Source organism: Liolophura sinensis, chromosome 6 (genome assembly GCF_032854445.1).
Source record: "Liolophura sinensis isolate JHLJ2023 chromosome 6, CUHK_Ljap_v2, whole genome shotgun sequence".
NCBI classification, from domain to species: Eukaryota; Metazoa; Mollusca; class Polyplacophora; order Chitonida; family Chitonidae; genus Liolophura; species Liolophura sinensis.
The window spans coordinates 19,557,816-19,581,524 of NC_088300.1; the positions used below are offsets into that span (position 1 = coordinate 19,557,816).

The 23,709-nt window shown below is 39.6% G+C and overlaps 2 protein-coding genes across 2 annotated transcripts in view; both read left to right on the plus strand.

The window, feature by feature from the left end:
* Nucleotides 1–5,134, plus strand: part of LOC135466978 (nephrocystin-1-like) — a 39,193-nt gene extending 34,059 nt beyond the window's left edge. Inside the window, exons 24-28 of the mRNA XM_064744732.1 lie at nucleotides 121–194; nucleotides 2,176–2,220; nucleotides 2,375–2,491; nucleotides 3,888–4,046; nucleotides 4,417–5,134. Of these exons, the coding sequence (XP_064600802.1) occupies nucleotides 121–194; nucleotides 2,176–2,220; nucleotides 2,375–2,491; nucleotides 3,888–4,046; nucleotides 4,417–4,431 (410 nt within the window). The 3' untranslated portion in view covers nucleotides 4,432–5,134. The remainder of the gene's footprint in view (nucleotides 1–120; nucleotides 195–2,175; nucleotides 2,221–2,374; nucleotides 2,492–3,887; nucleotides 4,047–4,416) is intronic.
* Nucleotides 5,135–13,503: 8,369 nt separating this feature from the next.
* Nucleotides 13,504–14,326, plus strand: LOC135469401 (uncharacterized). Its single transcript, XM_064748038.1, has 2 exons — nucleotides 13,504–13,557; nucleotides 13,751–14,326. Exons 1-2 carry the CDS (start codon nucleotides 13,521–13,523, stop codon nucleotides 14,098–14,100), a joined length of 387 nt encoding a protein of 128 aa, XP_064604108.1. The 5' UTR covers nucleotides 13,504–13,520; the 3' UTR covers nucleotides 14,101–14,326.
* The last annotated feature ends 9,383 nt before the right edge of the window (nucleotides 14,327–23,709 follow it).

The following is a 23,709-nucleotide window of genomic DNA, read 5'->3' on the forward strand; positions in this document are numbered from 1 at the left end:
CGTTTTCTTTTTTAGCAACAAATGAACAACATTCCAAAGAAAAGAATATTTTCTGCTGTATTAGTTAACCAAGAGATGCATGGTGATGACTTTATGTGCGTATGCCTTTATATTCCCCAGAGCCTATACACAGCCCTGTACTGGTCAATTTCCCCATTGTAGCTGACCAGCTTGACATCATGACCTTCTTCAGGGTAAGTAGCCTCATCAGTTGTCGTCTGACTTATAGACTTGAATGTCTTGACTCTTAGCTTGTCATTACATGTTGGTGAGGCGTGGGATTAAGAGATGGAGGGATATGAAATACACTTGCTATTGTTTTAGCGCGAGCTGTGGCGCCACAAAGTCTGGGTAGCTTACGGCAAGCCCGAACACATCTACACTGCTTCAGGAACTATCGTCGGCTGCCGGACAGAGCCGAAGTCAAGACGCCTGCCGCTGTTTGCTTGTTCATATACATGTACACGGAAACTGTGTAATACTAGTATTAAGTAATTTGTTTTATATACCATTTCCACTCTGTTTTCCATTTGTATGCATTACTGTGGTAATTAAATGCAACAAACACTAAAAATAATTGTACTGAATTCAATTATGACGGCGCAAAATTATTTACATGGCAGTTATGGTCCCTACTACCAGAGTCGTCTTGTAAGGGTTTGTTTTTGAACGAATTGACCCCATAGCGTTGCAGTTTTTAAGTCTGATTTCCATACCGTTCTTTTCCATTTGTGTTGAAGGTAGTGGAACCAAATGTTAATGGTACATGCACACTGGTTTAATGAAAGGATTGCAAAAGTTAGATGCCAAAAGAAAACAAAATCAGACTGTATCACACAATGGTAAAAACAAATCACACAAGGTAAATCCTATTTCTTAGACATTTGTGACAACAGAAAAAATGCAAGAAATGGCGCAACACGAACATATATTTACCATAGGTACATTTTCTGAAATCATGTTGACTCAAATTCAGCGATGTCCAGGCTTGGGATGAATTGATGTTTCTTTGAACAGAATGAAAATGACCCCCAGCCCAAACCGGCACACATTTGAGCAGACGTCATATTGCTGACACTCTCCATAGTATCGCTAGAAATGAACAATCAATTTCAGAGTTACTTTCACGTCAGATTTCTGACAGTTGAATTAATAATTAGGTAGACATACAATACTGACCTCCGTGGCCTTTCCAGGAATCTGGCCGTTAACTTTAAGCATATTGTGACCCTTCTGTGACAACGGTTAAGCGTTGTCGTCTTTATCTGTGCTGTAGCAAGTGGGTTAATCTCGGACTACTGCATGGTCAAGCGAAGCGAGGGCATGATTCTCAGGCCTGACTGAGCAGGAACAATAGAGCTTCATATCACTCCGTCTATCTTAATCCTAGGTAAGGCTGAGAAACGTCAACACCGGGGAGAGTAGCGAGATCATATTACAACCAGGAAACAGTTGTCTTTTCACATGAAGATGATAATATCCAAAATCAGATGAAGTAGTAAACAGCTAAAATAAACAAAAGTGTGTTAAAATTCGAAAATCACACAAAATATAGTTCTGTAGAAATACAGAGCCAACTGTCACTTGGAACACATATGCAGGAATAGCCTCCATCAGGACAAGATTATGTTACAAACCTAGAAATATAGTTCTGTAGAAATACAGAGCCAACTGTCACTTGGAACACATATGCAGGAAAAGCCTCCATCAGGACAAGATTATGTTACAAACCTAGAAATATAGTTCTGTAGAAATACAGAGCCAACTGTCACTTGGAACACATATGCAGGAAAAGCCTCCATCAGGACAAGATTATGTTACAAACCTAGAAATATAGTTCTGTAGAAATACAGAGCCAACTGTCACTTGGAACACATATGCAGGAAAAGCCTCCATCAGAACAAGATTATGTTACAAACCTATTCTGTTCACTGACTCTACATGGGAGACCATTGGGTTAGTCATCTTTTGTAACAAGCTTGGTTAGTGGGCTGAGGTCTTAATTACTCTTTCTGGATTCCTAAAAATTAATGTCCTGCATTGTTTAGGTTAAGGTGGATTTCACATTGATTATATAATAGTTAGAATGCCTAAGTATGAAGCGTACGGTATTAGGTAAATCTCAGTGCGAGATTAAGCTCATGTGTGTACTAGCATCTTACTTGTATGTTACAGGAGTGCTGGCAGGAGCAGGTGAAAAAAGTGAGCTACTCTGACAAGGTGGGTACTGATACAATGACTCCATAACTTCTGTTATATGACCACAATATCTAGATAACTGTTGACACATATCTACAATGACACCTTACCTACATGTAGATTTATTTAAGTTAAAAGTTCAGTTTTAACACTGAACCCCTGGTCTGTGTTTCAGCGTGATGAGGAGTATGTGAAGAGTCTGTTCCAGAAGGTGTTCATGGAGAGTGTGTACCCTGTGATGATGTCAGCCAGCATCCCAGCCTACAAGGAGGAAGACCCGGATGTGGCCAAGGTAATGAGACATGGACCGTGACAGACAGGGGTTGAGAAGAGATTGGCATGGGAGTGTCCGCCAGGGGTTGAGAAGAGATTGGCATGGGAGTGTCCGCCAGGGATTGAGAAGAGATTGGCATGGGAGTGTCAACCAGGGGTTGGCAAGAGACTGTTGATCAGGGGTTGAGGAGGGGTTGGCAAGGGAATGACATTCAGAAAGTGAGGGAGTGAATTCCAGGGATTGGTTAGGGATTAGTTCATAGGGGTTGGTTGCTGCAGATTGACAAATGACTGAGTGCCAGACAGAGATTGACAGCCATGAAATGATAAGTGACTGATAGGAAGAGGAATGACTGACAGCAAGGATTGAGGAATTTACACCCTGAGATTGGTAAATGACTGACAGCCAGGGATTGAAGAATGGCAAGCAGTTGAGGATGAAAGAGTGCCTGACAGCCAGGAATTGAGTACTGGGTATTGGTAAGTAACTGACAGTCAGGCATTGAGAGGGATTGGTAAGTAACTGACAGTCAAGAATTGAGGAATGACTCAAATTTGGATTGGGAAATAACTAACAGTCAGGGATTGAGAGGGATTGGTAAGTAACTGACAGTCAAGAATTGAGGAATGACTCAAATTTGGATTGGTAAGTAACTGGCAGACAGGGATTGGGAGGCATTGGTAAGTAACTGACAGTCAAGAATTGAGGAATGACTCAAATGGGGATTGGTGAGTAACTGACAGGAATTGAGGAATGACTCAACAGGCCATTGGTGAGTAACTAACAGTCAGCTATTGAGAGGGATTGGTAAGTAACTTACAGTCAAGAATTGAGGAATGACTCAATTGGGGATTGGTAAGTATGTGACAGGAATTGAGGAAAGACTCAAATGGGAATTAGTAACAATTTATTTATTTATTTGTTTGATTGGTGTTGTACACCATTCTCAAGAATATTTCACTTATACGATGGCTGCCAGCATTATAGTCAGAGATTGAATGATAACTCACAACTGGGGATCCCTGACTAACAGGGATTTGAGGAATGACTTACAACTAGGAATTGGTGAGTAATTGACAGTCATGGATTGAGGACTGACTGACAACTTGGAATTTGAGAGATTTCAGCCAGGGGTTGGTGAGTGGCCAATAGTCAGTAATTGAAGAATGATATACAACATGGAATTGGTGAGTAAGTAACAGCCATGGATTCTTGAGTAACTGTATGAAGTAAATCGCTCAGTATCTACAGTGTATGGTGATAACTTTAAATAATGCTTATAAATTAAGGTGATACAAAATAGAATAAATGATTTGTTACAAAGTACTAGTATATGGAGACAAGTGTCCTTGTAAGGGGCATGTTCTATGAAGTGGAGAAACGTTTGTTTAGCCAGAGTTTTACTGTATTGTAGGAGAGGCAGCAGGAGATCAGGAGGTTTAAGCTGTTCAAACAGGACCATAATTCTATGCTGGCTGCATTGTGCTCTCAGGAAATCAACTTCCTGCCATTCCAGATGTCTGAGGTGTCCTTCAGTGTCATAGGACGTCACTGTCTGGATAGACCAATACATGTAGGTCTGATTTCTTCATCCGAGAATAACCATTAACTGTAATATTTTTTTTCTTTCGAAGTTGCCTATTTCTTATATTTTGATGAGAAATCTCCTTGAAGCCTCATAAAAGCTTCAATTGTGATCCATGATTTGTCAATGTGGCACGTCTTACCAATGGTGAAAAATGTATAAAATGTGAAGGAACAACTTTACCTTGTCGGGTACCGAACAAACCCCCTGACATAATACTACAGTTGTCTAGTGGAAATTGAATTCCAACGTAAACTTTACTGCTGTATCGTTAGTATTATGATGGGGGAATGCAGGGTATCACTTGGTCAGAGAGTAATCAGATTAGATTTCATTATTAAACTGCATTTACTTTCAGGTGAAAGCGTCTTGATGTTCGTGAATGAACATAGAAGGCTGCGTGATCCGTCCTGATGCTGAAATTCTGTCACCTATATTGAGGTACAGCTTTGTATCTTATATCATTGATGAAGGTTACAACATGGTATCCTGTAATTGTACACTTATTGGACAACATATTTGCAGAACATGCACCAGGTATTTTACTGACTTGTTGTACATGTAACTATGCTACATGTTTTATTTATTAAGTCTTTATTAGAAAATGCTCTTGAATGTTTGTGTATAAAGGTGACAAGATCTATACCTGTAAACTAGACTGTGATATTAGAATGGCCTGTGACATTATCACTTGCTTGTTACTGCAGTAACTATTTTACCAAGTTTAATGGTTCGTAATACTGGAATCTGATGAGAGCATTTCTTATTTCCGTATATAAGATTTTTAAGTAGGTTAGTGTAGATCCTGCGGTAATAGTGGATAATATTCTTCAGTCGTCAGTGGTGTATATTACATTAAACCTATTTTTATTGACGTAGAAAGTGAAGAATTTTGCCATAACTCATAGATTTAAGCTGCCAGACAGCAAAGCTATTTTGGTGCACTTTTATAGACATGTTCTACAATAAAAAATCACACGAATTTAGTAAGAGAATTTTTCCTGTTTGTGCATCAGAATCCATGCTCATTGTATCAATGTCAGAAGGTCCGTCCATCAATAAAGTCCGTACATTGAATACAAGTAGGCCTAATCTGTCTTTATGTTGTTCATTTTATACTTGTGTTGCCATTTGCGTGCATATTTGTCATCATTGTGAAGGAGAAAACGGTTTTCAGCCAATCTGGCGTTATGCCTTAATCATCCAATGAGGAACATTGCTCTGTTTTGTGGATACATTAGGCTTAGACCTATTAAGGCGACACAGATACACTGACTTGAGAGGGTCGGTTGGTGATCTTCCAGTCGCTAGAACTCACGAGGTGCAGGTTCAATCCCAGTCTCGGACATGAAATTCTGGATGTGGTGAAGGGAAACAGAGGTCAACAGCTTAAGGTCGTCTTGCACGAAGTTTGTTAGAGGTCACTTGCCTTCCATCATTATGATATCTCACCTTGAGATCGCTTGGCAGACGAAAACGTTCGTGTCGCAAGTTGGACAGTGCATCAGTTACTGCCAATTCAAGATTTGTGTTTTACTTTCTTGGTTTCCTTCACCATTAAAGTTAACTGTCCTTGTACATGTGAGAAATTCCCGAAAAGGGCGCTACAACACCGAATAAATAAATAAAAGTACATGTACTTAGTGTTGTGAATGGGTTCAAAACAGGTCAGAACTGTGCGTCAAGAATTTCCGATTTTACATTGTTTACTAGTTCTAAGCGCATGGAGTAGCCAAAATGAAAGTGTTAGTGATATTATGCATTAACGCTTGTATTTGTCCAAAAAGTCCACCATGCATAGAATTCAAACATTTGATTTCATTTTATTCAGTAAAAAAAAAAAAATAATCAAACAAAGTTACGATTTATTTGGCAATCTTTCACTTCAAGAAAATAGGAATGCTTAGGTGTCGTGTCATTTAGTTTTCACTTGAAGATTATTGGCTACATCTTCGTCAGTTAATCGAAATCACATAGCACATTGTTCGACGCTTCACCATATGCATGTACATACTGGAGACGAAGGGTCTGTACAGTAGACATGGTAGTTCAGCAAACGGTGATGTCTGTAGGAATGCTGACAGGTATGAACAAGACGGCCGATTTTATTTTCTTTCATGTCATTCCATGCTTTCAGTAATTAGTGTGAGTGTCTCTTTGACAATTCCATAGAGTTTAGAGGTATAGGTACGATTGGTACACTAATCTACGTTGTATAGAATGACTTAATACAGGATTCTTCAAATGACGTGGTGGTAAGACGACGCCATACAATCCTGAGCTGGCTTCGCGGTGAAATCATACAGAGCATTGGCGTTAATGGAAGAACTTTGTGATGGTCGAGTGGTCTAGACGGTTGACATGTATTGCTGGCGGCTTGGTGCTTGACTCTGAGGTAGCTGGTTCGAAACCCCCAGTGGCCTCAGTCAAATTTCAGCACTAGAATCTGTGCTATATTCAGAAAGTGTAATCCCTATAAAACGATAATACTGTGATATGTTGATAATTTAGCATATTGGTCAAACGTGGAAGATTAATGGGTTATATATATCTAAATGGGCCAGATGTTCTGGTAGTCGTTTCATCCTGTACCACCGGCCCGGATAGCACAGTTGGTAGAGCGTCCGCTTGTAACTTCCTTGGCATTCGGCCAAGTGCAACGACTAGTTGACCTGTATCAGTATAATGGCTCGGGCGGGGCTGCTTACTTGCCTTCGGTAAGTCATCTCAGTGAAGCAGCACTAGATAAAAGAGGGGTGGAAATCCGTCCTGCAACAAGGAGGTACATTACATACGCCCTAAGGATTCATTCGTCGTCATATGACTGAAAAATTGTTGAGCACGACGTTAAACCCCAATCACTCACTCAATCACTCATTCCCGTACCATCAACCCCTTCAGTGGAAATGTCAGGCGGATATATGCGTACTTACAGTATTAAGTGTAAGCAAGCAGAACCCAAAATAAACAGCACTAACTGTCTGGAAACCTGTCCAAGCCCCACATGTATCCTCATGCTATACCTACGTATATTAGATAATTATGGCTACTGCAGCCATAATTATGATTACATGCATGGATAACTGCAAGCTTAAATCCTTGCCTTTGTTATTTGAAAATTTTCCAACGGATTTATCGAAATCAGTCAAAACGTCCGTCAAACTTGAAGACATTTTAACCTACACGTTAGGCATACCACGAGATAAAGTCCATGGATCTAAATATATTTGGTTATCAACGTAATTAGACAGTTATTGTAAACATTTATATCCGAATGGTTAGCGCGCCTCTCACCAATGCGGTTGCTGTGAGTTCAAGTCCAGATCATGCTGGCTTCCTCTTCGGCGGTACGTGGGAAGGTCTGTCAGCAACCTGCGGATGGTCGTGGGTTTCCCCTGGGCTCTGTCCGGTTTCCACCCACCATAATGCTGGCTGCCGTCGCATAAGTGAAATATTCTTGAGTACGGCGTAAAACACCAATCAAATAAATATATAAATATATCCGAATCCGTTTTTAAACTTAAATAGGGTATATAAGAATACCAAGATCCATCTTTATAATTGTCAATAAATTAAGCTGCGAATCAATATACTGGTTGCCGTACGAGGTCTACAAGTGTACAAGGCCGTACATTTGACCCTTTATACAGCAAATCAGTTTCTCTTTATGATAATATTGTGCCTTTATTTATCATAAACACATCAACATTTCCATTATATAAAAGGCAACTGTCTCCAAACAGGAATATGTTGATAGGGAAGAGACCGTCGAAGATTACATTTTAGATTGCTGAGGACACAGTGCAATAGAAAGGTGTTTTCCACTTTGTGATCACATCTACACGGTGGGTTTCCTACAAGGCAGCGGTGAAACATAGGCCTGGGTTCATATATATTGTTGCTTTGTTCATATTATATTGTTTTGAACAATTCTGTTCCCAAAAACTATCATCCGGTGTAACCAATGTTGGGTATAGTTCCAACAGTAAATGATGCCTTTTCCAGGGGATGGGGAAGCAACAGTTTCCTGTGAGATATCCAACATATATCAGGTACTGAAAATAATTTATTCAACATTGTAGAAGTGAACTAAATGAAGTAATTTCTAAATTAATGCTAAATTAGCGTATTCCAGAAACTATGCGGAAATCAACATGTAACAGTAAAATATGACAGTGTGCTCATGCGTTGTCTTTTGAGCCAAACGTGTAACCGCGCCAAAAGGACGTGCCCTACAAATGAAAAAGTAGATGATTAAACTGGAAGCTTTTGTAATTGGTGTCATGCTGGTAGATTCTGTGAGAATTATCTGGCAGATACTCAAAGGGACAACATGTCTAGGAGTACTGCTAGTCTTCTGTTAGTTATTAACCTTAAACAAAAGCATAATCAGGACGTCCCGTGAACAATATGCTGACTGCAGCACGTAATCCAAGCTGAAACATCCATCTCGGTGTTAACAATTTACCAGAAGGATTTGGGAGGGGAGGTGGTTACGGATCCGACCCCCAGCAGTGTCCAGGTGAGATTCATCCACGCCATCCAGCTGAACCGAAATTCTCAGACTGTCTAGTGATGCTAACTAAACCCGTGAGAGCCTGAAAATTCGACAGGGGTCCTGATGAGATATGACGTCATTATACAAATTCCATGTTTCAAGATGCTGTAGACAGTATACAGTAGACATGCACTATATACGTTGGATCGTGTTATGCAAGTCAGAATACTGCTAACTGTTCCAGGTGACGCAACGACTTCATCTGACATTGACCCTGTCGGGCCATTGTGACTATGGATCATTTCACACCTTTACACGTCGATACCAACACAGAATATATTTTGGACATGGCCAAATTCCCACAACTAACCGACACCTTAAACTATTTGGAAGCAGCTCTGGTGATTGATACATACAGTTATCTACCTTGGGATCTTGCTCAGATGAGTCTGGATATGATGTCATCCTCAGATTTGTTACTGGTCAGGAGCCATGAAGGACTTTTCGACCTCATTGGTGCGTTGATTACTTTATTTCTTGGTTTCCAAAATACTTTATCAATTTCCATCTGTAATTTATCAAGACTACCTTCTATTTCCACACAAAGACCTCTTGTTCCTATTCCATCAATCATGTATGTATGTATATACATGTACACGGTTTATAGAGCGTAGTGGGATTTTAAAGGCACATCCGATTTTCATTTCATTCTTTAAGGGTAGAGAACAGTTCATATTGAACATATCAGAGTTTATAATGATCACTTCGATATTTTCATTTTCGTGGCAGACACTTATGGCATTGGAGATCTACGTGATGCGGATTTGAATGTGGGATTAGTGGATTTGCAGCCTTCCAAACCGCGGAGTCTGCTTGAATCCAGTGTTGAGGCGGAATGACACGTGACATGAAATTGAGTGCTGACTACAGCGTGTCCGCATGATGAGTCTGGTAATATTTTAAACAAAAAACCAAAAAACAAAAAACACGAGCTGTGTTTCCAGGGAGATGACCAGGCGATTCAAGAGGAAAATACGTGCACATGTCACGTCTGAGAATACACAGTAGCAGGCCAATTGGCGCGCTCGTGCAGCTTCAATAACAATTAATGTGACACAGCAGAGTTTTGGAGCCACAGGAAAGGACGTGCTGTTGGAATTGTATAGCCTGACCAACCTTCTCTTCACCCCGGCTTTCGTCAGTCACTTGCTGAGTTGTTTTGTGTCAGAAAATCAAGCAGGCTTTAAAAGAGAACAATGAATCGCAACTCTTGATATGTAAAGTGCTTTATACATGGGTTTTATTATTCATTCTTGCGAAAACATGTTTTTCAAAGTGCTTATATGCATGTTTAATAGATGTATTTATAAACTGTTGCAATAAATTTAATTTATCTGGAATTGTTTGGTTCATTCATAACGCGATTTTTCTAACAATTTCCCTGAAAAAAAATCATGCAAATCGATTTGCGACATTTCTCGCGTCAAATCAAAGCGGGATAGTTCGCGGATGGACGCCATTTTATACAAATTACCGATATTTATTACAGAGATTATCGTAACAAGTATAAGTATAGGGTAATCAACAATTTCAATTACTTGCAGAACGTTCAACTCTCTCAGGTGTGGACGCAGCCAAGGCCGATTTCTCTTTGTCCCAATCACTCAATGCATTCATTGATAGGGATTGTGTTTTGATAATTACTCAGTGTATGATTGAATCTTGTCGTTAATTATATATCACCTTAGTTACCATGCACTTCAGGCCTGCGCAATGAGGTGTAAATAAATCTTCAAAAGACATCCAAGGACGAGGACGCCAAACCCAAGCAAGTCAATCAGTTGGGAAGTCATGCTGACGGATATGGATAATGTAAGAACATCGCTAATATTGGTCGGATTTAGGTTATTACAACGAAAGGAATAAGCCACAGGTGGAATCAAGGGTCAAATATATAGAGGTAGTCCTGTTCCATACATGAACCCGCCGCTAAGTGCTCTGTAACAAAACAATTTGTAATAAAAACGCAACTTACAATAATTATTACAAAAAGGAACTCCAAAAGTGTTTTTTTTTAATAAATTATTACAAATTTGTCACTCCAAGAGTGGCTTTTTGTAATAACTTATTCCTTTCAATAATTTATTACAAATTGCCACTACCAGAGTTACTTTGTGTAAAAACTTATTCCTAGCAAGAATTTATTGCAAACTGCATTGTTACAGTGCTCCGAGTAACGACTGTGGGAAACAAACAATATTAAGTGTAAAGTGCATACACATGCACAGCGAATCATAGCGAAAGTATTATAATCTGAACTGTGTACTATAAACGTATGAACGTTTCAATGGGTGTCCTGTGCATGTCGTATGATAACCGTAGTGGAGTAATAACCATGTCATTTGTAACTTCTAGCCGTAATCTGAGCATTAATCTGACCTTTACACTGACTACACAAAACATAGAAAAAAAAATTACGACACCCTTCTTACTTACATTTTCCTTAGCGCGTTTTTATAAGTATATTTGTTTGTTTGCGTAATTAAAGAAGTTCGATTTGAGCGACGTGACTTACGTAATACTAATCCAACAATGAATCATTCATATCGGGTTTAACATCCCAACATCTGCGTTCGAACGTGTTCCTGTTGTAAAAAACATACTGCCATGGTGCATGCAATTTTGAACAGTTTCGACACATTTGCATGCCAGAAGCACTGGGATTGTCCTTAGCCTATGTGATCATTCACATCCTGAGAGAATCACACATACAGAAGCTTTGACAATCATAAAGCAAGCCGAGGGCTAGTGCATGCTGAGTGTTCACAAATAACTTATTTTTTTACAAATCCTGTTTGCTGTTTGCATATCAGGTATTTGTTTTACATTTTCACAAGCTAATTAACAAGCTTTTCATATATCATATCACAAAGGTTTTAGAAATTCAGGATTCCCTTTTTTCATGCAAATCCCAACAACTATTTTACATTTTGGGGTTCATTTACATTTTCTGTCTATTTAACATTTTTGGGTTGTGCAAAGTTGCTATTCTATCTTGTCGATGGGATTGCTGGTCAAGCACAAATAGCCTTCATTGACTATGGTAGTTTATAGAATCATTTGTATTTACCCTCCCACAATGGCTCATATGGCTTCAGTAATTTTTTCACACAGGTATGATTTATTTTCAAAGCATTGACATGCTGTGCTTTAGTACCATTTGAAGCCAGCAAGCAAAATTATGCATTTACAATGTCTTCGTTAAGGAGTAACATATAGTACGATGTATGTGATGTTATACCCACGGTTCCACATTTATAGTAACTTACATAGGCTATATCTTGGGCAACATACATTGCGAGACGCAAAATCTGTCCGGATTAAGCACGCGTAGATACATGCACAACATTCTGAACAATTCACACAAAATCCGAGTAGCTCCGTCTAAAAATTAAGAGGCGTCTACCTGTGTGAGACACTTAAATTAAGAAAAAAAAAGGTGCGTGAAGAAGAAAGAAAACAGATACATCATACTATATGCTGCCAGTGAGCCGTATCTCCCAAAATATCACACATTAAACTGGTAAAGAATTTTATACAGTATTCACCAAAGACATTGTAAGTGAGATCGTGTGGTGGTTGATGTAAATGTACATTATACGTCACAGGTTACTGTGTTATGCATTCTGTTGTAAAATGCCCAGAGTCAAATTAGACAGATTACCACCTATTTTTAAAACCCAACTCACAATAAATCTGAACTGTGGATTTGCCGAGGCTAAACCTGTTCAGGAACGTGGAAGCCAAGCCGTCTTGGTAAACAATGTCGAATAGGTAAACAAAGCACACAGTGAAAACAACATCAGCACGATAATGGCATATGTATTTTGTTAACAGATGGGTTTAGGTAAAAGGGGCTTCTGTACAGGAACAAGCTGCTGATGGAACCAGGCTGCTCAGGGTGAGAATGGTCACGCTATTTGCAATAAACTGGGTGGTGGCTTAACCCCCACCCCTCCTTGCTCTCGATCCCTCCCCGTCGTTGATCTGTTCTGAAACGACCTTATAATCCCTAAGCTTATTAGAAGATTAGAAGCACTTCCGTCACTGTAGAATGTGATAACACTTTTTACCAGGACTTCCCCAGGACATGGGTGTATACGAATAACGAAAACATATATATTTAGTCTAAAAATTATTTTCAAGAGCCCTTTTCTCTTTCAAGAAAAATCGAAAACATATAGAAGACCACATTGACAACTAACTTTTCGCACTGTTTCATTTGTACTTTATGTAATTTTCAAGTTTTCTCCACCTTTAAGATTTGTAAATGTTGTTTTTGCATAGGATGTTACTGTAAGAAGTAAATAAGTTTGCCAAATCTGAAGCTACTTGACAATGGACACGCATTTGCTTACGTCTAAATAAACGCAAATTGACCTTTGAAGTATCCGTCATACTGTGAGAACGGCTGGGGTGGCACAGGAGAACTTTTTGTTTGGGTGGGGGTGTTTGGAATAACCCCCACCCCCAGCCGGGTTCGGACCACAGCTGACAGTTACCTGACGACTCACCTCCCCCTAAATCTACTCTTACGTTCCACTGAACTAATCAAAGAAATGCAACACCGCAGGTGATCTGAGTAAACCATGACGTCATCTGCTATATAAGGTGATAAGCTTTGTACCTAAGTCAGAAATTTCTGTTAACAGAACACGACCACTTCACATATCCATACCATGGACTTCCCCTTACCCATACGGTCCGTGACGACTGTGGATTATTTCACACCTTTGCACGTGGACACCAACATAGAGTACACTTTGGACATGGAGAAATTCCCTGAGCTAACTGACCCCTTACATTATTGGAAGCCAGCTCTGGTGATTGACTCACACAGTTATTCCCCTTGTGACATGTCTTTTGCGGTCCAGGAAGTGACGTCATCTTCACTTGATTTGGCGATGAGTGAGAACCATGAAGAACTTCTTGATCTCATAGGTGTGTACAAACGTAATAAAATATGTAGGTTATGGCAGCCAAACATTATGTATGATCATTTTCCATAATTGCTTTTTTTTTTTCGGAACTAGTACAAACATGAGATACAAATGTGTGTACATGTATGATAAATGTGTACAATGCATGCCCGATTTAAGCCAGTTATGTTAATTCAACTATCTATTTGTTACAGACATTTATGCCATTCATGACCTACAAGGAGACGATCTGGATTTTGGATTCGTAGATTTAGCGCCCTCAAGTTCACAGACTGTGTTGGCAACCACAGGAATTTACCAGGAAAGCCCTCTCACCTGTCCAAGCGTTGACTCTGTTATGTCCTCACCGGATATGGATGACTCGGGTTTTGTGAGTGAAACAGACGAGGACGTCGATCACCAGAGCATTCCTGCGGAGACTGTCCTCCCTTGTCAAGAAACAAGACGTGGACGCAAGAGGAGGCGATGTGCGCCAGCAAGCATAGAACACATCACAGTGTACAAGAGACGGAAGATAAGGGTCAGCGATGACAGAGATCTTTGATGGCCAGACACTGTCCCTCCAACCTTCTTGAATTTGGCTCACGAGATTGCAGAAGGCAGCTTCTCCTGTTTCAATATGAGAAAGACTTTAAGTGAGAACCTTCAATAAAAACTCTTCATTATTTAAAATATATAAAAGTGCTATACATCAGGGACCAGTACAAACAAATATTACTTTATTTATATGTGCTATTACAAATGTCCTTTTTTGGCAAAGGATGATTTCATGTGGCAATCTTTTAAATGTAGTGCTGTGTAAGCGCTCTGATAACAAGAGCGACGTTGTGTTACTGATTAAAATGGAAGTTTTTTTCATGAAAATCAATACTTTGGAGTTATGGATGTGCTGTTCTGATCGACATTTATTTACATGGGATAAGATCGTTGACAATGTGTTCTTGTTTTTGGCGTGGTTCGAGCTCATTTTGGCAATGTGAGCAATATGTGCAACTGAGCGTTGACCTCATCAGCTAAAACGGTAAGACCAATTAGTATTAATTGGTGGCTCTCTGTCCATAATTACTGAGGGTAGAAGAATGTTGTCTGAGGCGTGGGTAAGGTCAATGCACAAATCAGAATGGAGAAACTCAAAAAGTACAGCGATGGAATTTACGAGACCATCTTGGTACAAGCAGCTAGCGATGCTGTGAAATCAAACGGAGCATCGTCGTTAATGGCAAAGGACAGTTCGGGAGTTCAGAATAACCATCAAATTCAAAGGTCTACTTGAGGGAACAAAGCATATGTTAAATCGGTGGTAATCTAATGGAAAGTGGGGGTCTGAGTGAGACATTTCATCATAGACATTGCATTCCACCCCTCCACAACTGCTGTTAAAGCCGTCTGGACAGAAGCAACTTAAAGCAAAGTTAAAACGAGCTTAAACTTCACAAAGAGTGTGACTAATAAGCATACCGTCGGTTTAGCGCTGCACGTTGTCCAACTCTTCGTGGAGAGTCTGCAATACGGCAACAATGCCAACAAGTTGAAACGCTGAATTCTGGCAAGTGCACATAACTTGGCACCAGATCAGCACTTTGTCTCAATTAATTCATCTCCTGAATTTATAGAATAAGTGTTCAGTATTGGATTGATTGAACGCTATCGGGGATGTATGTGTATTAGGTTTGTGTAGATTTGAAGCTTCAGAAAACAACGATAGAATGAGGACACCACGAGCAGCAGACCAAACTCTTAACGCCGTTTTCAAGTATAAGGAAACAATGATGGGAAGAGCAAATTAAGTCACACTGAGAGGATTCACCCACTGAGTAAAGATGGGTTGAATAATGTCTTCGGTCGATTGTGTATGTTTCAGTGAAGCAAATGGAGATGGTAGTTATTCCACCCGCCCCGCCCACCCATGCAAACCCGACACTCATTGGTATCATGGAAGTAGAATGAGAGTCGCGCATACGGTGATGGGTATATTTATTATATGTACTTCTAATTTGCTATACAGCAACTTCAAAACATTTGTGGTAAGAGTATTATGATGTTTATTGATATCATACTATACCGCTTACCAAAGTTTATCCCATTTTTTTTAACACTTTCCTTAGTACTCCTGGGACACCAAACGTGTATTAAATCGTTTAAAACCAGTGAGAATTATTTTTTATTTATGGAAATAGTAGACTATTATCACAAAGAAGGGGTTAAATATTCATACTTAATAATTTTATAGTCAATTAACAATATAAACAATTGATGCAACGTTGGATGAAAAGGGTGGCGGACTGGTGTGTTGATTATTGCTCAGTGTATAATCGAAGTGGCCATTGTCTTCACTATCAGTGAGGTTGTGACATTAATCAAATGTACAGAATGATTGACAAGGTAAAGAACCGTGGGGTGGACGCTGAACTCAACAGGCTGTGAAACCGTCTTGTCATGAGTAGGACAGTATTGTTGAGTCGTAAGAATAACTGAACCAACAAGGCACCGCTAGTACAACCCACTGTGTACATGTCTCAAACAATCTTTTGCAATGGAGGTCGTGTCAAACCATGATCGACTTAAAACTCAAATTATCAACATTTGCATACCGTAGTGTTAAGGCTCTTTGTACAAATACATATGTATGCTTAATACTTTGCTTTTGTATGACTACATTTATTGTTATTGTTTTTTAATATTCGCATACTGGCGTCTTTTTCTGTCGAATTGCTAACGATATTATACATTTTGTTCTGTAAGTTTTGACGCCTTAGAATTAAGCTATACTCAAAATAACAGCTCTTACTCTATGTTGTGCATAGTCAAGTCGAAATATAAGCAAAAAAAAATGAAATCAACAAATTATTAAAATATTTAGAATATACTTTTCAAATGTGTAGCTGAAATAGGTTATAATAATGTGTTCTCTCATGTATAGTTTCAGCATAAATTATAAAATGAACAACCCAAAATAATTCCACGCACATTGTACTTTATTTGTATACAGATTTGTTATACAATACAGTGATTTGTGATATCAAACGTGGCTATCTTCATAATTGTCTTGTTAAAGGGGCGATGCGTAAGAAACAAATCCAATGTTTTAATGGGGTTATCATCCGGTATCGCTTGGAATGAGGAGATGGCAAAAGTGTGGGCGTTGGTGATCCATAATTTTCAAATGTAAAGGTTTGTTTGAAGATCTTATTACGATATTGTGGTTAATGGATATAGCACAGAATCTAGATGAATATTGGCCACTCCGAGTTTCGAACAAGCGACCTCAGAGTGAGGCACCAAATCGCCAGCAATACATTTCAGTCGTCTAGACCACGTAACCAAGAGGCTTTACGGCGAACATGTATCATCCCTCTGATGGAGCTCCCTAAGCTGGACAGATAAGACAGGTAGATGCCATTTAGAAAGTATTATCATTATCAGGGAATACACTTTGTGGATCTTAATACAGACTTCAGTCGCCTCCTGGGTACAGGTAAACTGACATGGTATTATCAGCTAAATGGTCAGTCGGTACAAGTCAGTATTTGTCCATTCAACCTATTATGTAACCAGAAACAATATAACACACTTTCTCCAAGGCGACTGAGATTAGTTTCATAGCCTTACATCAGCTTAATCTCTCCCATCTCCGTTTTAGCAGACTGCAGAAAAATGCGCCATTCATGACTAACGGATATATTAAATTTATGTCCGAGGGTGTTTCAGGTATGGTATTCATCACTGTCAAAATGATAAATGCAAACCGACAATGGGCTCATTAAGCCACAAGCGTTGGTAATTGATGTCATGTGGATATAGTTTAATAATTATGTGACAGACACACAAAGAACAAGCGTGTCAAAAACAGTCCTGTCGGCGTTGTAGTCATTGTTTTCCATTAAGAACGCCATAAACAAAACCGCCATCGAGAAATTCGGTGCCAATGGTGGAAGTTATAATCCAAGCTGAACCACCCATCAGGGTATTAACACTTTATGAGAAGAGTTGGGGGAGTTGGGGAGGGTGGGGTGGGGGTGGTTGTATACCAATCCAGCCCCAGCAGTGCTCCTATGAGAACTATCCACACCAGATAAATGAAAAGAAATCTCGTCACTGTCCTGATATGTTGATTAGCTAGACCACAGCGAGCCTGGAGCAGTGCAGGTGTTCTATTGAGTCATGACGTCATCATACAAAGGCCACAATTCACCTGATTAATAGTTCTATAGACTTTCCTCTATCCGTCGCGAATGTAAATTATGCCTCGCATGTGAAAGCACGTTGTAGACGAAAGTAATAGCAAATCCAGACATCGCATGATGTCAATAAAATGCACCAACCAACAAATAACCAACGTGTGGAGAAATGGGAGTATAGAGGTAAATTTGGACGACTGAAATTGAGTAGCACACCAAATAGTGGGTTTATATGTTAATGTGGCGGACTTTTTAGATGGAAGTACATGAACGTTCAAGATCACGATCTTTTGTATCTGTAACCACATGTATTATCTTTGTTTCCAAGGAACAGAATCAACCAGTGCTTTGAATGCAACAGCAAGCATACACTATCTTGTTACATACAACTTGAAAGCAATATTGCAAAATTTATTCTTAAGTGATCTCACTAAAAGCCCAATGTTTTGTTTTGCATATACTTAAAGTCTTTAAACAACAATTCAGCTCCCAAATCCTTATGCAGATTCATTTATATATATTTACTTTACTAGGAAGGTTTCTTACGGGCAAGGCTATGTGGAGATTTGTAACTGTGTTACTTCGAGAGTACCGGCCCGGATAGCACAGTTGGTAGAGCGTCCGCTTCGGGACCGGTAGATCCAGGATCAATCCTTGATCGAGTCACACCTAAGACTTTAAAAGAGGAAGTTGTAACTTCCTCGCTTGGCGTTCAGCATGAAGGGGATAGTGCAACGACTGGTTGACCCGTATCAGTATAATGGCTCGGGCGGGGCGGCTTACTTGCCTTCGGTAAGTCGTCTCAGTGAAGCAGCACTAAATAAAAGAGCGGTGGAAATCCGTCCTGCTACAAGGAGGCACGTTACACGTACATGCACCCTAAAGATTCCTTCGTCGTCATATGACTGAAAAATTGTTGAGTACGACGTTAAACCCCAAGCACTCGGTCACTCACTTACTTCGAGAGTATTCAGTGTTTCATCGTGTAGCACCTATTGCGGCTATGAGCATACAGCATAAAAAGCAAATTGCGAAACCTGTCTTATATAACTATAAAATGTTGTCCTTTTTAAACAAGGTCATGACCGTCGACATTGTGACTGTTATAACCCAAAATACCAAAACGTACTGGTAGGATTATCACGTTAGACCAAAACTTACACACAATAAAGCTGAACTGAAGGTTAAGAAAAGTCGTATTAATAAACAAGGGACACAGAGAAAACAATCTCAACACCACATTAACAGACGTTTATTGTTTACAAGTGGGTTTAGGTAAAAGAGGCTTAGATACAGGAACAAGCTGCTGGTGCAATCAGACTGCTGCTTGTAAGGGTAACCTACCGTTGGGTCAAGCCTTTAAGGTTAGCTCGATATTGCTTGAAGTATGGTGTATACCAACTCTCCTTATCCTTCCTACCTGCAGCCACTTTAACAAAGCTTCATAAGTCACATTTGTCGTAACTCTTTTCATAAAAGACGTTATCTGGGTTATAGTACCATAAGGCGACGTCATTTACAAGAAAAGTTAAGAAAAATGGACCACATATATTTCAAGTGTGCAAAAGCTTGACAAATTTTGTATGTCTGAAACGACCAAAATTAGTGTCAGTGGCCTAATTTTAAGTTCCAAGGAGAGCCCAATATTAATAACAATTTCAACTGTTTATCCTTTAATCAAAATCAAAGTTTCTCGTTGTCAAATTCTGCATTGTGTAACTAAAACATCCTCAAAATGACGCTCTGTGTTTTGTATTAACGGATGTGCGTTAAAGAACTAACTACCTTTGTCAAGTTGGATATTGACTTGGCCACCTGAAAACCATCAAGCGATTTATCGTGACAATGGTTATGATTGGTTGCAGAGAAAAAACATCGTTAGGGTGGGGATGTTAGGGACAACCAGCATCCCCCGCAGGGTTCCGAGTACGGCTGAGAGTTACGTGACGTCTCACGTTATCTTTGACCTCATGTAACCCATATTGTGAACTGAACCAATCACAAGAAGGTAACACGATAGATTTTTCAAGTAAAGTATAACGTCATCTGTTATATAAGGAGAGGTCATTTGTTCCAAAGTCAAAAAGCTCCTTGAATGCAACACGACAACTTCACTTAGCGATACCATGGACTTCCGCTTACTCATACGATCCGTCACGACTGTGGATTATTTCACACCTTTACACGTGAATACTAACATAGAGTACACTTTGGACATGAAGAAGTTCAACGAACTAAATGAACCCTTACATCATTGGGAGCCAACTCTCGTGATTGGCTCACGCAGTACTCTTCCCTTCGAACTTTCTTTGAGCAGCCAGTAAATTGCGTCATCTTCATATGATAGGACGCTGAGTGAGAACCATGAAGAACTTCTTGCTATGATAGGTGTGAAGTTAATGTCAATGTTATGAAAATGTGAAAACGTTGCAAATTGTAAATTCATGTCTGAATACTATATACTTGCGGTATGAGCCATCATTACTCTTTTATTTTATACTCTTATTATGCAGTTATGGCTTCACCCAGTTTTGAATTTATCACAGATGCTTAAAGATCTACAAAAAGACGACTTGGATTTTGGATTGGTAAATTTGGCGCCCTCAAGTCGTGTGTTGACTCTGTTCTGTCTGCACCAGATACCGATGACTCGGGCTTGGTGAGTGAAACAGATGAGGACTTTCATCATCAGAACATTCCTGAGGAGATTTTTCTCACTTGTCAGGAAACAAATGAGTTTTTGGAGACGACCAGACGTTCCCAGAGGAAGCGACGTGTATCAGCTCATGTCTTCAGCTACTTGCAGATGGTCGTGGGTTTCCCCAGGGCTCTGCCCGGTTTTCTCCCACCATAATGCTGGCCGCGGTCACATAAGTGAAACATTCTTGAGTACGGCGTAAAACACCAATCAAATAAATAAATTAATTAAGAGACAGCCGTGGAATGGTGGCGGCAAACTCAGCAGGCCAAGCTGTGAGACATGAGAGCATTGTTAGAGAAGTGTATAGATGTATGAAAGTCGCCGCTAAACTTGTCCATTGTGTGTTTATCTCAGTTAAGGAGGCAGGTGTTTTATCATGGTAGTCTCTTGATTCAATACCGATAGAGATTGTTGGATACTAGCAACATACAATTACACAAACTTAAAAATATTCATAATTTTCTAATCAATGTATTAGTTTACTGGGCGCCAAGCTATATGGTTTTCCAAACACTTATCTCACCAAAAATGTGAAAATGATGAAGATAGACAAAAAACTGACGTGTTTGTCAAAAAAGTTGTCTGAAACAGTATATACAGTGTTGCATTAATCGTTGAATATAATGTATTTTTTTACATATAATTTGAGCTAAACTTATCATATTAACAAACCGGGTTATTTTTTGTCACCCTTTTTGTATTAGAAGCAGTGGAGTGATTGTTACTGGCAGATGATGGTGCTTTAGGCGGTTTTGGAAATGGATCTTTCGATTATTAATTTGGAACATCTCTTCGTGCTTTATGAATGTCGCACTTGACACTTAGATTCAAATGCTGATAATCAGTTGAAGCTTTCTAATTTTCTTCTTCTCATTTTGTACAAGCGATTAGACTTACAGTCTTTTTTTTCTAGTGTTAACATGCTTAATATGACTCCGGTTTAGCAGGTTGATGTCAAATTCCGGCAGTTAAGACTTACCGATAAAGTATGTCCTTACTCCCAAGCCTTTTGAGTTGGACGTATTACAGCTGCCACCATAATAAATACAAGCGGACAATAAGCTGATTACGTCAGAAACCTTGGTACTTGATGTCATGTGTTGGCCGTGTAATCATGAATTGACCGATATATAAAGAGACTGCACTCATGGTTTTGGATTAAGAGTCTACTATTTAGAACGGTTTGAACCAAACATTAACGAAGACACCCTGTAAACTATTTGCCAACTGCGGAGCCTATTATCTAAGTCACAACATTCATCTGGGTGTTCACACCTTACCAGCAGCAACATTCATCTGGGTGTTCACACCTTACCAGCAGCAACATTCTTCTGGGTGTCCATACCTTACCAACAGCAACATTCATCTGGGTGTTCATACCTTACCAGCAGCAACATTCATCTGGGTGTTCACACCTTACCAGCAGCAACATTCATCTGGGTGTCCCTACCTTACCAGCAGCAACATTCATCTGGGTGTCCCTACCTTACCAGCAGCAACATTCATCTGGGTGTTCACACCTTACCAGCAGCAACATTCTTCTGGGTGTTCACACCTTACCAACAGAATTTGTGAGTGGAGATTTCTATACTAATACGACCCCCAGTAGTGCCCGACTGAGAAGTATCGACGCTTGACAGCTGAACTGAAATTTCCGGCAGGATTTCATCTGTGTTGATTCGACCATTGATAAGCTCTTAAATGCCTCAATTGCAATCAACACCTCTGAACTTTTTAAACTTAATTCTGCTTAATTGATGGTGCTAGCGTGCGTGTAAGTTGCTGCTTTTGAAGTATTCACAAGAGCACTTATGACTGTCAGTGATATTAGTAGTGAGATCGCCATAAACAAAGCCATTCTCAACACCTCGAGTGAAGTTTATGATTTAATACATGATGTACGTGAGCTGTCGACCACTGAAATATAAGGCCATGTTTTCAACCTTTGTGTGTTTGGCACCTGTTGAAGTATTAAAACATAAAACACAATTTGGTCTAACTTTTACGTGAATTAAATTCTGATCAACCTCAAGTATGTTCTTCACAGTGCCTTCATTCTGAAAGAAACACTAAAGCCGCTTTGCATGTGAGTTGATTGTTATAAGTAAAGTAGTAAGCATTACATAACACTTAATACTAAATACTTATTGTGTCTTTATATGGCTTCTTCGCCTGAATGAGCATCGCGAATTGTGTGTGCATTCATCAGCTAACTGCATGTTTAAGACGACATACTCAGTGTATTCGCAAACACAGCGGAGAAGGTAAGGCGATTAAACCAGGTGCTTCAGCTGTTCTGACTCCTTGTTAACACCCACATCCTCTCTGTGCGACGCAAACGCAGCCAATAAACCCCCATTAGCTTTTAAAATTGGTACTTGTTAATTGACAACGAGTTAATGAAATAAACCTGATGTCTTCGTGTTAGATGTCAGCATACTGCAATGGAAGTGACATGTCGGCGTAGGCATGATTTCGATATGCAGGATCAAAAACAAATAATTGGGATTTAGTCTGAATTGGTGCTGAGAGTTAGTAATTGCTGTGATAGACACAAAAGCTATGACAGTCCTCGGCAAATAAGAGGTAAGAAAAAACAACCCTCCGAGACCACAAATTGCTACCATCTCATTCCAGTATTACCGAAGTTAACAATGTTCCAAACTTGTGGTTTATTGACTACATGTTTAGAAAGGACACAGTGATTTCTTTCTGTTAACTCATAGGTGAATGAATCAAGTATAATCACCACGGCAACGAAGAGCTACTTACTACTCAATCCCTGAGCACTAAGATTGCAAGGCAAGAGACATTTCTTATATTCACAAGTTCATGCGATGCGAGTAAAGCGTGAACAAGAACAGGACCCGGTTTCACGAAGCACTCTTAACGTTACGTTCACTTAACTACCTCGGCAACCAGTACTGTATGCATTACGTGGTCATGGTAGTTGTGAGCTCGTAACGTTAAGAGAGCTTCGTGAAACTGGCCTCAGAGCTACAAACGTTTAACCCATACTTATGTACCAATTTTATCATCGTGTATATACACATACATGTAATGCGGGTAACGCATAGACAAGTACAAAACTTCAAATATTTCACACATACCAGTATACCAATTTGATCGATGTTACTCTCACCGAAGTTAAGCAACGTCGAACTCGGTCAGTACTTGGATGGGTAATCGCCTGGGAACACCAAGTGCTGTAGGCTGTTGTCATTACCAGCCCCGATAGCACAGTCGGTAGAGAGTCCGCTTCTGCAGCGGTAGA